This window comes from Xylocopa sonorina, unplaced genomic scaffold (assembly GCF_050948175.1).
Source record: "Xylocopa sonorina isolate GNS202 unplaced genomic scaffold, iyXylSono1_principal scaffold0014, whole genome shotgun sequence".
NCBI lineage: Eukaryota > Metazoa > Arthropoda > Insecta > Hymenoptera > Apidae > Xylocopa > Xylocopa sonorina.
In genome coordinates this window covers 5,492,017-5,507,014 of record NW_027490090.1, presented here as the reverse complement: position 1 = coordinate 5,507,014, position 14,998 = coordinate 5,492,017, and the positions used below count along the sequence as shown (strand labels likewise).

Sequence of the window (14,998 nt, the reverse complement as noted above, 5' to 3'; positions counted from 1 at the left end):
AAAAGCTGAGGCACCGACGAAAGGTGCCAAAAATGCAAAACAGGTGCCAAAAATTGAAAATAAAAAGAAGGAAGCGCCAAAAATCGGGAAAAATCCGAGCACGGCGGCCGCACTGTTCGCGCTTCCTGGCGGAAGCGCAGCAACATACGCAGACGTGATGGCAACGGCCAAAAAAGAATTAAATTGGCCGATATCGGAATAGAGGAGGTAAGGGCTAAGAAAGCCCTTACAAGAGCCCTTCTCCTAGAGATAACGGGGGAAGGGCGCGAAGAAAAAGCGGACGCCTTGGCCGCGAAACACAGGACGATTTTCACCAACAAAGAGATGAAAATCGCAAGGACATCGAGGAAAGTAGACATGCGAGTCTATCGCATAGAAAACTCGCTCTTTGCAGACGACGTCGTGGAAGCCATCGCGGCAACTTCCGGCTGCGATAAAAAGGAGATCCGCGCTGGACCGAAAAAAATCGGTTACAACGGACTGGGACATATGATAATTCAATGTCCCAACGTTTCAGCGCGGAAAATCATAGCCGACGGAAAAATCAAGATTGATTGGACGTCGGTGAAAGTAGAAGCGCTAGAAAAGCGCCCATTAATATGTTTTAAGTGCTGGGAGATCGGGCATGTGATTGCAAAATGCACAAAGCCTGACGACCGCCGTGATAAATGTTACAGGTGCGGAAAAGAAGGTCATCGTTCCGCAGACTGTAAAGCGAAGTCCGCTACCTGCCCCGTGTGCAAGGCCGCGGGGCGACAAGCCGACCATCGCGCGGGAGGAAAGGCGTGCCAGCCGGCACCAACCACGAAAAAGAAGGAGAATTCAAGAATTCTCCCTGCCAGACCCGTCGTCGCGAAAAAAGCGACGACGAAGAAGGAAAAGAAGAAAGACGCGACGACTAAACCCAAGACGGAAAAGAAGACAGAAAAGGCCACGCGCGAGGCTTCCGCGGCGAACGAGGAGAGCCGCGAGGAGGCCATAGAAATTGCGTAGAATTCAAGACTACGGAAATTCTACAAATTAATTTGAATCACGCCGCGAGAGCTCAAGATTTGATGATCGAGAGCTTACAAAGCGGCGTGGTAGAATTAGTGGTGGCAACTGAACCGTATTTTATTCACGACAAGCCGTCGTGGATAAGTGATACGGAGGGAAAGGTCGCGATCATCCAGGCGACGCCGACACGCATCCGGCCGATCACGCTCATCGCGCGAGGGCGAGGTTTTGTCGCCGTTTCGTGGTTGGATTGCGTCGTTATCGGAATTTACGCGCCACCGAGCTGGTCTCTACAAAATTTCGACCAGCTTTTAGATGATGTGGGAGGGGTGGTAAGACGCCACGCCCACCTACTAACGTTCGTTCTGGGCGACTTCAATGCCCACTCAACACTATGGCGCTCGACCAGAACGAATCAACGCGGCCACTCTACTATGGACTGGGCAGCCTCCACGAATTTAAAATTATTAAATCAAGGATCTGCCAGTACATGCGTGCGTCAACAGGGCGAGAGCAAGATCGATCTCTCGTTCGCGAATGGCGCCGCCGCGCGTAGAGTAAAAAAGTGGATAGTAGATACAGCTGAAACCCTATCAGACCATCTTTATATAAGGATCAGCGTATCTAAAATTCAAGAGAGAAGAACAGCGACCAAAAATCAAAATAAATGGTCGCTGAGAAGAATGGACGATGACCTATTTATGACAGCGACTCTCGCAGCTACCTAGCCAGATGAACCGACCGAAAAGGCCGTAGTCGAGAACGAGGCGGAATGGTTTACGAGAACGTTGACCTCGGCATGCAACGCAAGCATGTCGAAATTAAAATCAAACTCTCCTCGTAACTCCGTTTACTGGTGGAGTGATGATATATTACGCCTCCGCGCGGACACTACGATTGCGCGGAGGAATTTCACGAGATACCGGAAACGGCGAAATTCCATTCCGAAAAGAAGAGAGCAACTCTATCAAATCTACAAAGAGAGGAAAATAGAGTTGCAAGCTGCGATAAAGAAGTCGAAAGCACGAGCCGGGGACGGGCTGCTCGAAACTCTGCGCGAGTACCCGTGGGGGCGTCCGTATAAAATTGTAATGAATAAATTACGACCATGGACGTCCCCGTTGACGCAAATAATGGAAACTTCGTTCCTGGAAAGAGTCGTCGACACGCTCTTCCCGTCGGAAGATCCAACATCGGCGGTCAGAAACCAAAATTCAACAATAAACATATCGTTGGATGACCCGAACATCTGGTTACAGGACTACGAAGTTTCAGAAGAAGAAATGTTCCGCGCAATCAAGCGAATGACTAAGAAGAACACCGCGCCCGGTCCAGATGGAATTCCAGGCTGTGCGTGATCCATGGCGTACAGCATCCTCAGCACAAGACTTCGAAAACTTTTTTCAACGTGCCTGAAGACCGGGATACTACCCACAAGTTGGAAAACCGGCAGATTGGGTTACATTCCAACTCTTAACTGATTGGATTGGGATACATTCCAACTCTTAACTGAAACGATGATGTTGGAGTTGAAGACTTTATCGAAGAGGTTCGAGGCATGAGAAACAGATGCAACGAAAAAGATCTCTTACTGAAAGCAATCAAAGTAGAGAATATAATAAGAAAAGCAGCACAAGATATACGCAACATTCTGATTTTTGTTTGCGGTGATTGTATATGACGCTCTACGGACAAACGTCGCCACTCAGATCACGTCGGATGAATACCAGGTACAGCTGCGCGGTTTAAAACAAGGTAGGGACGAGAATCTCCAATCATTTAACATCAGATTTAAACCGCAAAGCTCTAAGAATCTACATCCGTAATTTGGACAGAAACATTGACAGAATAATACTGTGAACTAAGCCAACCTCTGTTGGAAGCCGAAAAAGAGGCGAAAAACATAGAGCGTTACCTTCGAGAAGAAAGAAGAGAATGTCAACGCCCTTTCAGCCGAGTACCAATACCGAGACAACCAGTAAAAAACAGTATTCAAGGCAACGCTTCGCGACCAGTTACAACTAACAGTTACAACTAACAACCCACTGAAGCCGTTTCATTAAGCAGAAGAGGCACTATTAACATAAAGAGCTCAATTAATATTGTCAAACATGCACAATATCAGCCTGCAGTACATATTGGGGTTTGCTTCAAACGATATCGAACTTTAGAAAATTCTAAAAAATAGACAAAGTGGCACTGAGTAGCTAGTATTCGGAGTGCAAAGGGGTAATCATAGTTCCTAAATTCGAATTCTTCTATCATCTTGTAACCGCTTACTAATCCTGTCCTCTGTCCTTTACTTGTTCGCTGATCTTTGTACCTTGACTAGGTCACCCTCAACCATATACCAGCTAGTTTTCGCCATAACTTCGATATTCTGTAGTTATTACTTACATCTAAATAAACCACTGAAGCCTCCCAATAAGTGTTGTATTCTATTCCTCAGGAACTATCCAAACTAGAGTCCTTCAATTGGGTTCCTCCGACTAATTTCTCCTTATAATAATAAAGTAAAGTTCTTCAAACAAAAAGTAGTTAAAATAGCAGAAATTATGAGAAATTGTTAAAGTAAACAGTTACCAATGGTAGATATAACCTTAATCGCTAGCATGCTCAACTGATATTAACCCCTTGACATACAATGACGAGTCAAACTCGTCATTCATTTTACGGGCTACTGTAGACTTTGACGAGTCAGACTAGTCGTGCTTCGATTCTTGTTTGTTTACAACGTTCTAGATGGTCCAGCCTATCACCTTCTCAACTTCAAGAACAAAAGAGCATCGAACACGTAAAAAGAAACACACTGAAAGTAACATTCAGTTTAATAGAAGTCTTCCACGGTGAATGAAGACAATATTTCAGTTTAGTAAAGATTATAAATAATCCCTGTAAAATGTATAAGTCGGATGCATTATATGAAAGTGACGATGATGGTACAATTGGTTACTCTAGTGATGATAATGAGATTGACACCAGTCATCGAACTGTTCATACCCTTGGCTATTCAAGTGATAGTTCAAGTGAAGCTAGCCTTGTCCTACAAAATGTTCATAAATATGCAAAACCCATATCAAGCAGTGATGATTTTGATGTAGGAGACGATGGATGGAATTGGATAGAAGAAGAAAATATTGTAAACATAAAACAGTTTACTGAAACTCCCGGTATCAATCCATTAGTATTATGAACATTGGGAGCAAATTCGACACCTCTGTGTGTTTTAAAACAAATTTTATCTGACGGCTTTTTTGAAATGATAGTCACGGAAACAAATAGATATGCAGCTCAAATGAACATGCAACGCAGTACGAAAATGAGCAAGGACTAGTTTCCAGTAACGAGTGATGAAATCAAGGCATATTTTTCGTTATGTATTATAATGTCTCAGGTAAAAAAATCAAAAATAGACCTGTATTGGTCAAAACGCAGAATACTAGAAACACCTGTTTTTCCCCAAATTATGCCTCGTAAGCGTTTCCTATCTATAACGCACTATCTCCATTTTGTGAATAATGAGATGGTGTCTAAAGAAAATAGAATACGAAAAGTTCGATCCGTGGTCGAATATCTAAATACCAAATTCCAACAATTATACGTTCCAGAAGAAGATGTAGTCATAGACGAATCACTTATGAAGTTCAGAGGGCGGCTGAATTACATACAATTTATTGCATCAAAACGTGCTAGATTTGGAGTTAAATTTTACAAATTATGTGAATCTACTTTTGGGTATTGTTCTAAGTTTAAAATTTACACAGGACAGGATAAAATTCAAGGAAGCGATATACCTGTATCACAGAGTGTAGTAATGGAGTTAGCCAAACCTATTTTAGGGAAAGGGTATACCTTGTTTTTAGACAACTGGTATTCCTCACCAGAATTATTCAAAATTTTGAATAAAAATAATACAAATGTTGTTGGAACAGTTAGGAAAAATCGAAAAAATATACCACAGAAGCTTACATCGTACAAACTAAAAAAGGGAGATGTAACAACGTTATCCTGTAGAGGTATTCTGTGCTTACGCTGGCGTGATAGGAAAGATGTATATATAATGAGCAGCAAACATTCAAAAGCAGAAATGGTTGCCACAGGAAAAATAAGAAGAAAGGAGGCGAGCAAGAAGATGTTGTAAAACCCAGTTGTGTGATAGAGTACAATCGTGGAATGGGAAGGGTCGATAGACACGACCAATTTCTTGCAAGTTTCCCACTAATGCAGAAGAATGTATGCGGATAATAGTTATAAATATTACTAAAACGTATAAAAAATAAGACCAGATTGAATTTAAAGAACCATCTCAAAGTGTGAATGAAAGGGGAAAAAGAATAATAAGATAGAAAATTACAAAACAGCTGCAGGTAAATACGTCACACAATTAGCTTCAGAAATCCATCATGAAAATGAGGAAAAAACAAGGCTTAAAACAGTGCACAGAGTAATAAGAAAAATGGATTTAATGAATTTAATGATGCAAGATCAAATTACAAAAAGAAAGTTATAAATAAACGAAATAAATAGAAGAAAAGGGTCGTTTTTTGCCAAAGAGTTCATTAAAAAATCTCAAGATTGATGGAAAGATATTATTTTGCTAACAAGAGTAAATTTTGGTTCATAAAGAAAAAGTTTAGTAGTATAGAGGCAAATAAATGAAGGTCTATAGTTAACAAATGCAAAATCTACTTTAAAATACAACGAAGGTTGTGCAATTGTATGGGTATCCATTTAGCCTATCAAAATTGGGAAATTTGTATTTATCAACGACATTTAAGAACAAACTAGGTAGCTCAGCTTTCTAGAAAACAATTGTTGGTAATGTTTAATTTATTATGCCATGGGGTATATGTAGTCATGTCCTCTACTGAGTCATAATTCCATCCAAGAACTGTATATACATCTCTGCTAAGTATGTGTCTTTGTACTTCGCAAAATAAATTTTGTTCTGTTTCTAAGCACAAGTGAAGTCGTTTCTTTATTTATCCCAATGTGTTACCAGAAATTATATTGAAAACACTCAAACTAACCAATAGCAATTTACTAAAAATCATATATGAATAAATGAAAATAACATAAGAATCCAAAATACATTAAAATTTTATCAACATAATGATCCTAAACAAAAAACAAGAATTATGCAGAAATATTTGTACTACGATTGTTTGAAAGTCTTACATCCATTTCCAAACTTAAATCCTGTAGAAAACATGTAAGTCAAATTAGAAAAATGGAAATAAATTCCAAAATTGAATTGCAAATAAAGCTGAAAGAAGACTGCAGCTTTATTTCTTCAAAATATTAAAAAAAAAATTATTCTTAATGTGCGTAAATACTGTAAGATTATTAATCCATTCGCATTATATGACTATCTGTAAACGCACATGTTCCTATATAAATTATATGAGTTCAGCTGATAAGCTTACACTGACTTATTCAAATGTATTTAATTTCTTTATGTAAATGTTTTTTTATGTAAATGTATTCTATAGCAATGTACAGACATAAGGCCTTAGCAAAACTATTTTTTCTTTGGATCTTACATGGTTTGCTTTAAGGAAAAATGATTTCTTTTTCTTCATACCTTAAAAAGCAGCCGCAAGGAAGTTTTCCTTTTGTCATATAATACAATCATATTACAATATTTCTGGTAAAGAGTTGCTTTTAGTACCACACATTCAAAGTTTCAGACAAAAATATTTATTAGTTGCTTTTATATGACATTTTAGGTATTGCTATGCTATTATCCTTCTTGCTAAGACATTTCAATCAGATTTCACAGGATACTGCAAGGTATTTAAATGCATTACCATTGGGTTAAATGAAGGAAATTTGCAATAAAATTGTAAAATCATAATTTTTTATAAAATTTATGTACAAAATATTTACTTTTCAAAAAAAGACTATATATGTTAGCCTATTAGTGCCAGTCGTCTCAATATAAGGGTTTATATAAATTTTTTGTGAATCCTTCCTGTTATCGCTTAGTCTACATATACAAACGAGGTAGTATGTTACTTCAATTTGTATTAGCTGAAGTACTTTAGTATTTTATACATGTATGTTACATATATATTTTATATTTAGTTACACAATTTTCATTTGTCAGCTTCTATGTCTGCATTAGTGGGTTATTGAGACAACATTTTGTCTAAAATGTATTCTACCCCTAAATGTTATTGTTAGAAAAATTTGTTCTGAATTTCAAACTACTACTTTTTTATCAAATAAGTAACTTAGTATTTAAATTATTCTTACTTACATATACCAATAAATACAGGCAATGTATAGTGTCTGTAATTAGTATGAGTGACTGTATGTACATATGTATATAGAAATGTTTACCATTTTCTAAATCACTTTTCGTGCAACGTATAACACTACAATTCTACATAAACTGTTTCACCAACCTTAAAACAATCGGCATCTCTTCGTGCGTGTCCCCAACAGCAGTAATACATCAATCAACTTACGTTAAGCGTCTCGAAACGACTACGGCAGTTTCCAATTCGCATGCTTCGATGTATAAATCATAAACGTAACAGGTTTTGTACTAGATACCTCTCAGCTCTAGATAGCTCTGTAAAATATACTTCGATATAGAAGAATACAAGGCGAAGAAGTACCTTGAAAAGAATGTTCTTATAAATTTTCGTTCTAATACCAACAAAAATTTTTCGCGGCAAATGCGAGAGAATCTTCTATTCCTGCCGGTTTTATTAACATCACCTTAAACTACACTTAACCTAGAGCGTAACCTACTTTACAAGAGTAGTTGTTTACTTTACAGAGATTTACCCTAGGGATTTTGGTGCTGTTGTTTGGCATTATTGTATGGGAACATTATTGCTAGTCACCGTCACGGTTCAACATGAATTTTATGCTTATCAATTTCCACTGGTTTACATTATTTGCTATCAGTCGTAGTCGTTTGGAAATAACTCGTCGAACGTAAAACTTGCCCTTTCAGTATTTTCGTTTCTGTCGATCTTTTTTTTCCTTGCATACGTATTCCCCACTTTTTTTTGCACACTTATTCATTACTTTCTGTTTACATTCCGTTATTCAATTTTTCCATGAAAACTCTACAATACTTTTTTTTAATTTTTATGTAATATGTGTTATATGTGATGTGAGTGTCAGTACAAATGTAAGTATTGGATGTTGTTCCATGGCACACTCACAGGTCTTAGGCTGTTTTCCAGACCCCTCTTCTCTGGTCCCTCAGTTCCGTCTGTCATGCATGTTTCCAATTTGCCATTGTCAACCACGGGCATAAATTCTACCCAAGAGTTCGACAGGGACCTCAGTCCCCATCTGGAAAATATCCGGCTAGCGTTCTGGCATCTGCGAACCTCGATGACTACCTTCGAGAGGCAGTTCATTTATACTATCATTCATTGTCTGACTTCGAGTTTATGGCTGCAACAGACGAAGGCCCACTTAGTCCGTATTCGGACTGCACCTCCAACTCAGAAAGACCAGACCTAGCGCTCATTGACAATGTCATGTTTAACGACACATGCCTGACAGGATGTAGATTTCATGGCCACTTTCTCCTTTTTGGAGTACCACCTCCCAAAAAACCACGGACACTCCTTATAGGTTACTGTCCGCATAGCCATACCCTAACAAGACTCACATAGTCCAATTAGATGAAAGATCTTCCCTCTCCAAGGTTAGAATCTTGCAAGATTTCCAAATGAGGGCAGTTGAACTTCAGCATCGCGCCTGAACGGTCATCTTTGAACCGAGCCTTCCTTATCTGACAACTCATTTCACCAAACTACCATAAGCGATCGAGAAAAATATAGTCGAGGAGGAAAGCCCTCTCCAGGAGTCGGGCTCTTTCAGCTTGATTGTCTTGCTACAGCACACAATCCCTGAAAACCCACCTCAATACCAGAATTGATCCCCAGAGTGGACAATCTCTGGGTCAGAGTTAGTCTCTCAAATACGGCAGTCTGACAACATCATCCAAGCCGTGAGAACAGGAGTTAATCCTCGTGAGACGTGTGGCAAGTTACCACTGACCAAGATACCAAATTACCAAGAGCACCACTTGCAGTGGACCGACTATAGTTTTTTCCTTCAATCGCTCATTTATACATCGGTCTCAACAGTCGGAGGCACCGAACAGAGCTTTACAACCTCTGTTGGCCAGTTCTCTTGCTGCTAATGAAGCACGAGCTTCGCGTAGCGAGTAGCGCGAAATAGATGTAAGTGGTACGTGTATTTTGTTTAGTGGTACGCACAGCTGTTCTTTACGACGCAAACATGAGTGCATCCAATTCTCCCGTGCAGTAAAGATAAATTTGAAGCAATTTACTTCGTAAGCATGCCATAGGCGATGTCAATAAAAATTTGAGTTTGAGTTTGAGTTTTTTATTTTCCACTAATTATACACTATTTGAACCTTTTTTTTAAGTAGTATAAGTCCATTTTATATTGTATGAAGATATTTAAGGGTTTATATTTGAATGGTTCGAAATATATTGGTATGTTTTTTAAATATTAAAATGATTTAAGTTTACAATATAATCGTTTTTAAAGTATTATTTAAAAAAAATTTACACTTTTGATGCTCTCGAATAGACTTACGTCATTTTCAAAATCAACAAAATATGGAAATCATACACTTATGAAATATTGAATATGGGATTTCAGTTAAATCGAACCAATCTTTTATTTATGAAATTCTTATTAAATATGTAAAAAAAAAAAAAAAAAAAAAAAAATGGGATAGAAAGGTCTTATTTCAATATTTCTTCAGGTAATGCCATTTAAATTGCTTTAAGTACAACTTTATATTAATATGTGCCATTTTTTATTTTTGTCATTATGAGAATGTTTTTGAAAATAGTCATGATGTATTGGAAAATTGTTTCTAAAGAAAAAGTTCATACCAGATTGCATTCTATGTTACATTAACTAACTTTTTTCAAAAATGGACTTACACCACATTCAAAGACCCCAGCACCCAAAGCACCCTCCTGATCTTTAAAACTTAGGATCTAATAGATTTAAAAAATCTGAGAGATCTTTAGAACAGGCAACGCATACAAAAAAAAAATAGAGAATCTAACATATGTTACATCTATGTATCACAGTAAACATGAAACATATCAGTCTTGCTTTAGTATATAGTAGACTCCTTTAAGTGGGAGAAACGTTCTGCGTAACAGAAAATCGCGTTATATGAGACATACATTATAGATGTACACTTTGTGTAGCTGGTACCCAAGAGTCTGAGATCTCGTAGCTTCGAATTCCTCCATTTGAATGGGCAAAGTTTGCATTCACGAGCATGCGAAAAGTTGTACGTAAACGTATAGCTTGTAGCGAGAGAACGATTTGTATTAAAGTTCGTTTTACCCGTTAACGTGTTCCCTTAATTGATCCGACGTCACAGTTTATATATGAAATGGATAATATACGATACATACAATATATATCATACATACAAGAAGATTGTGTGTTATAGACTAATTTCAACTTGTGTAACTGTACACTTTTATGTGATTAAAATTGCCAAACCAAGCGGTGCTTTCTACTATACTGTAGAAACTTTATTACATATGACTCCTTTCAAGTAATATGTAATCTTTGAGTTTTCTCATTTCCCAGTTTATATAATTAGAAAATTAATTACCAGTGTAAAATTTTAAGATTTTGTATACACTCATGTTCAAGATTAGTCTTGAACTTGACACTCTTCAGAGAAAAGCATGTCCATGAATTGATAGTACACAGCACCAGTGCATAACTCCTCGATCTTGGTAAATGATGACTACAGGCAATCGTGCCGGCTCAGATTTTCAGTGGTCACATTTGTTGCATAGACATTGACAGTCATTTTTGTAATCCCTCTCCTTAATTAATAATATCGAAAACATAACAACTCGCAGATTAAAGAATACAGTTGCAAATGCATCATGCGTTAGCAAAACACAAATATCTTATTTAAGATATATATTATATGTAGAACACATTGTACTGATTAAAAATGGTCCATTATATCCAATCCATCTTTGACTGAACAACGTGTTTAAATGCTCACTCTCACATTACGTATAATAAAATTAGGCTGACTCTTGATGAAATCTACTGTTGGCACTTAAATGGGGTACATTCTAAATACGGTTTATGAACACTGAAATAAACATCGCATACGATGGAAGCAAGTAAGTTGATTATAATGCTAAAGAAAAAAACGTTTATATCTCAGAAAGTGTTAACCCTTTCAACTATGTTTACTATGTTCGTTTTTACCAGGTACAGTCTGTCCTATATATCATGTAAATGTTAAATGATTTTTTTCTAACACCCTGTACAGAAATGATGGGTTGAAAAGTTAATAGGCAACGTACTTCGATAATAATAAAAATTGATCGATTAATTGGAAAAGGATAATTAAAATCCGTGAAATACAATTTTAGTATTTAGAAAGATTTTAAAGGAATAACGTTCCATTCACTTTTTTGGCTCGAAACATTGGCCGTCGACATATTCGGAGATCTTTCTCTGGCGTGGCATGATGTTCAATGCACACATATTTTTGCAGTACTTCACACGAGAAGATATAGAAATGAGTTTTATTAGACAATTGAAATTTTTTCTATCGTTGATCACGACAAGTCGTCGTGAATAACAAACCAAGGGAAAACGATCGCGGTAATCCAGGCAACGCCGACACGCATTTGACCGAACACGCTCCTCGCGCGAGGCCGTGGTCACAGTATACAATTCTCGCAACTCTCCTGATTTTGTCTTGCCAAAAATTTAATGCGTGTGCACGTCATTAAGATTTCAATAGCAAAGCCATCTGAACTTTTGCCTCGCTTGCTCTCTATTTTCTTTTCTCTTTATTTATTAGCAGTCTTGTTGGTGTAATATGTTATGTATTAACGTATGCTGTAACATAGATGCGCTTTGAATGCATGGGTGTGCGTTTATACGAAATATTTAATTTTGAATTATGTCCAACTGTATTTATTATTTATTTGTCTCCTTTTTAAAACTTCTAGAGTAACAAACGCCTAAAGGAAGTTGAAATGGAGCTTTCTTCTTTTACATTTCTTCATGTTCTATATTATTACATAAAACTGGTTTTTTACACTTCCTTTGACTTCCTTTTCCGTGATTTGTATAGAGTTGGATCGAGTAGTTGAAATATGAAACAAGAAAGGAGTTGGAAGAAATGAAAAATAGGATGTAATATGTAATTGTATACATACCTCTATTCTAATAAAAAGTATATTTTCATTAAAAATATGATATCTTCGGTTTTTTCATTAACGAAACCTTTACTTTTAAGATATATATATATTATACCCGACAAATGCCGAGTCGTGGCCCCTGAGGCGTACAGTTAGAATACCTATATTATAGAAAAAGTAAGCCCCCCTCCTCCATCCAACGAGAAGGAAATCAGAAGGAAAGCGAGGAGATTTACCTTTGCAAAACGGAAGGACAGGCTGCTTCTGTCAATACTTGTACAAGATCAGAAAAGAAGCTACAGCTGAATATCATCATTGCAGTGATGGAGAAGGCTCTAGCACACGCTGGAATTCTGTCCAGCATGGGAAACGCTGTATCACGCTCTCTCTCAACAGCAATCTACCAAAGATGCTGAAAGTTCTTTTCAGAGCGAGAGTCGCTTCAAAGTACCCACAGGGTAAGTATTCCCAAATCATCTGTCCATTGACATGTAGCAGCGTGTGTATCTTTGCTTGCACGCAATGATAAAGATCCGCTTTTAAAACATTTAGTGACTTGTAATGAAAAGTGGATTTCGTACGACGATCTCCAAAGAAAACGAACGTGAGTCAGAAGAGGAGACCCAGTACAATGAGTTGCGAAACCAATTCTGCACAATTGCAAAGTTTTCCTCTCTGTATGATGGAATTATCAAGGAATTTTGTACTGTGAGCGTCTTCCAGTCAACTAGACGCTTAACTCAGACACTTACTGTGCTTAGTTGGATAAATTGAAAGAAGCGATAAGAGTAAAACAACCAAAACCAGCAAATCGAAAAAGTATATTTTTTCATCACGATAATGCAATGTCACATGTCGCACAGAACGTACATAAAAAATACGTGAATTCAGTTGGCAAATTTTATTACACCCCCCCATATTCTTTGGATATCGCTTCATCTGTATATCACCTATTTTGGCCAATGCAATATTTTTTAGCAAAAAAAAATTTGATAATGTCGAGTCCGTAGAAACCAACGTAGAAAAGTATTTTAACGAAAAATTACGGAAGTTTTATAGTGCGAGTACAATGTCTCTCCCAAAAGAAGGGAAGAGGTTCTGGAACGAGAGGGTGATTACATTTCTTCATAAACTTTGAAGGTATTTTTCGCATTAAGCAAGCATGATGTGTTTAAATTACTACCCATCAATCCTGAGAGCGGAAAGTTAGCCCACGTCCCCGGTTTAACACCCCATCTATCCGTGGTTATTCGGAAATTGCCGGATACGCGGACGATTTGGTGGATGATACCGGGAACGAGGGATAATACTCATGGAATAGCACCAGAACTGATCTGCATGTTCGTTTTATTTTTGTTTCTTTTTAATTTTGAAGCGTACTATAAGAGTTATTTATTAAAATCATAGAAAACAATTAAATCTATATCTAGACGACTGGATTTAGATTCAGACACAGTAAAGACTGGAAATAAAATTGAATTTATACTTAATAGTCGATTTTGAAGCGTATTATACACTATAAGTGTTACTTATCGAAATCATAGGAAATAATTCTATCTCTAAACATTCTTATCTGTTTGAAATCTTTAGATAAGAAGTAGAACCGCTAAATTTTTTTCTTTTTCTTTTGGAACGCTCGCAATTTTTATATCGTGGGGATGAGTGCCCAAAACGGGAGTGCTGACGTCATGACAATTTCTGGTTCCAGCACTCCTGATGCGAGGTTGGTGGCGGGTAAATCTTTGGAGAAGTGTCCAACGGCACACGCCAAACGAAATATTATGTCTGGTGAAGCCAAATCAGCATTTTCGGTGATAATGTAGGATTTTTATTTAGTTTAAGAAATGGCAGGATTAGGAGATCCCTCGCCCACAGAGCACGCCGCTCTCGGGTATCTATGGCGGACTTATCCACTGTGCATCGGGGGCCCATTGTTGACGATTTTGGCGCGAATACTGACAACCAGTATGATCAGTTCATGGACTCCTCTTGATAGGCAGATTATGTGAGGCCAAGGGTCAAGATTTTAGATTTCAACAGGGGTCCAAATGTAAGAAGTTCATAGGACAACAACCTCTCTGAGCGACAATAAAATGGTGATGCGTCATGTGCCATAATGAGTTTCAAAGGCTCCGTGGGTGTCGGTGTCATCTGTCAAAGTGTAAAGGACGCTTAGGACAGTAAAGCAGTTTGAGGACAAAGTGCGATTCCTGTTGCGGAACTTCTGCCTATAACGCAGGTTGTTCACATATGAACGTTTCACACATTCCGCAGTAAGAAGTGAAAAGAGAACGATGACTAGTAGCAGGCAAGATAGGATCAGACAAGGCAATAGAGCCTATTCCTTGTTTTAGAAAGAAGTGGACATCCTGATAGAATTAAGTGAACGATTTAAATCTATATAAGACAGTTCCTACCAAATAAGACAGCAAAACAAATACGATGAAGGGAGGCTCCTGCCTGTCAGGAGAGAGGAAGTGGTAGCAGGACCAGAGATCTCCAGTGACAAGGAATCTTCTAATAGTTCGGTGTTTGAGGCGGTGACAGAAGAAGTTTATGACGACGTCCAAGTAGAGCATGAAAGTATACGTTGGAAAAGTTGTTATTCGTCACGAGCATACTAGTCAGCCAGCTCAACGAGAACAATAGATTTAAAAATGTGATGAATAATGGAGCTGGTTGAAAACTCTGTCGCAGATGAAGCAACAGTGAATGTCTTATGGCAGGAGTTTGTAGAAAAGTTAAAAGTAGGCGTTCCAGAAAGCGAGGGCAAAAAAAAATGA

The 14,998-nt window shown here is 37.8% G+C and overlaps 1 protein-coding gene across 1 annotated transcript; it reads left to right on the top strand.

Moving 5' to 3' along the window:
• Positions 1–1,055: 1,055 nt before the first annotated feature.
• LOC143431791 (uncharacterized) lies at positions 1,056–1,724 on the top strand. Its single transcript, XM_076908729.1, has one exon. The coding sequence runs from the start codon at positions 1,056–1,058 to the stop codon at positions 1,722–1,724; it is 669 nt and encodes a 222-aa protein (XP_076764844.1).
• Positions 1,725–14,998: the final 13,274 nt, after the last annotated feature.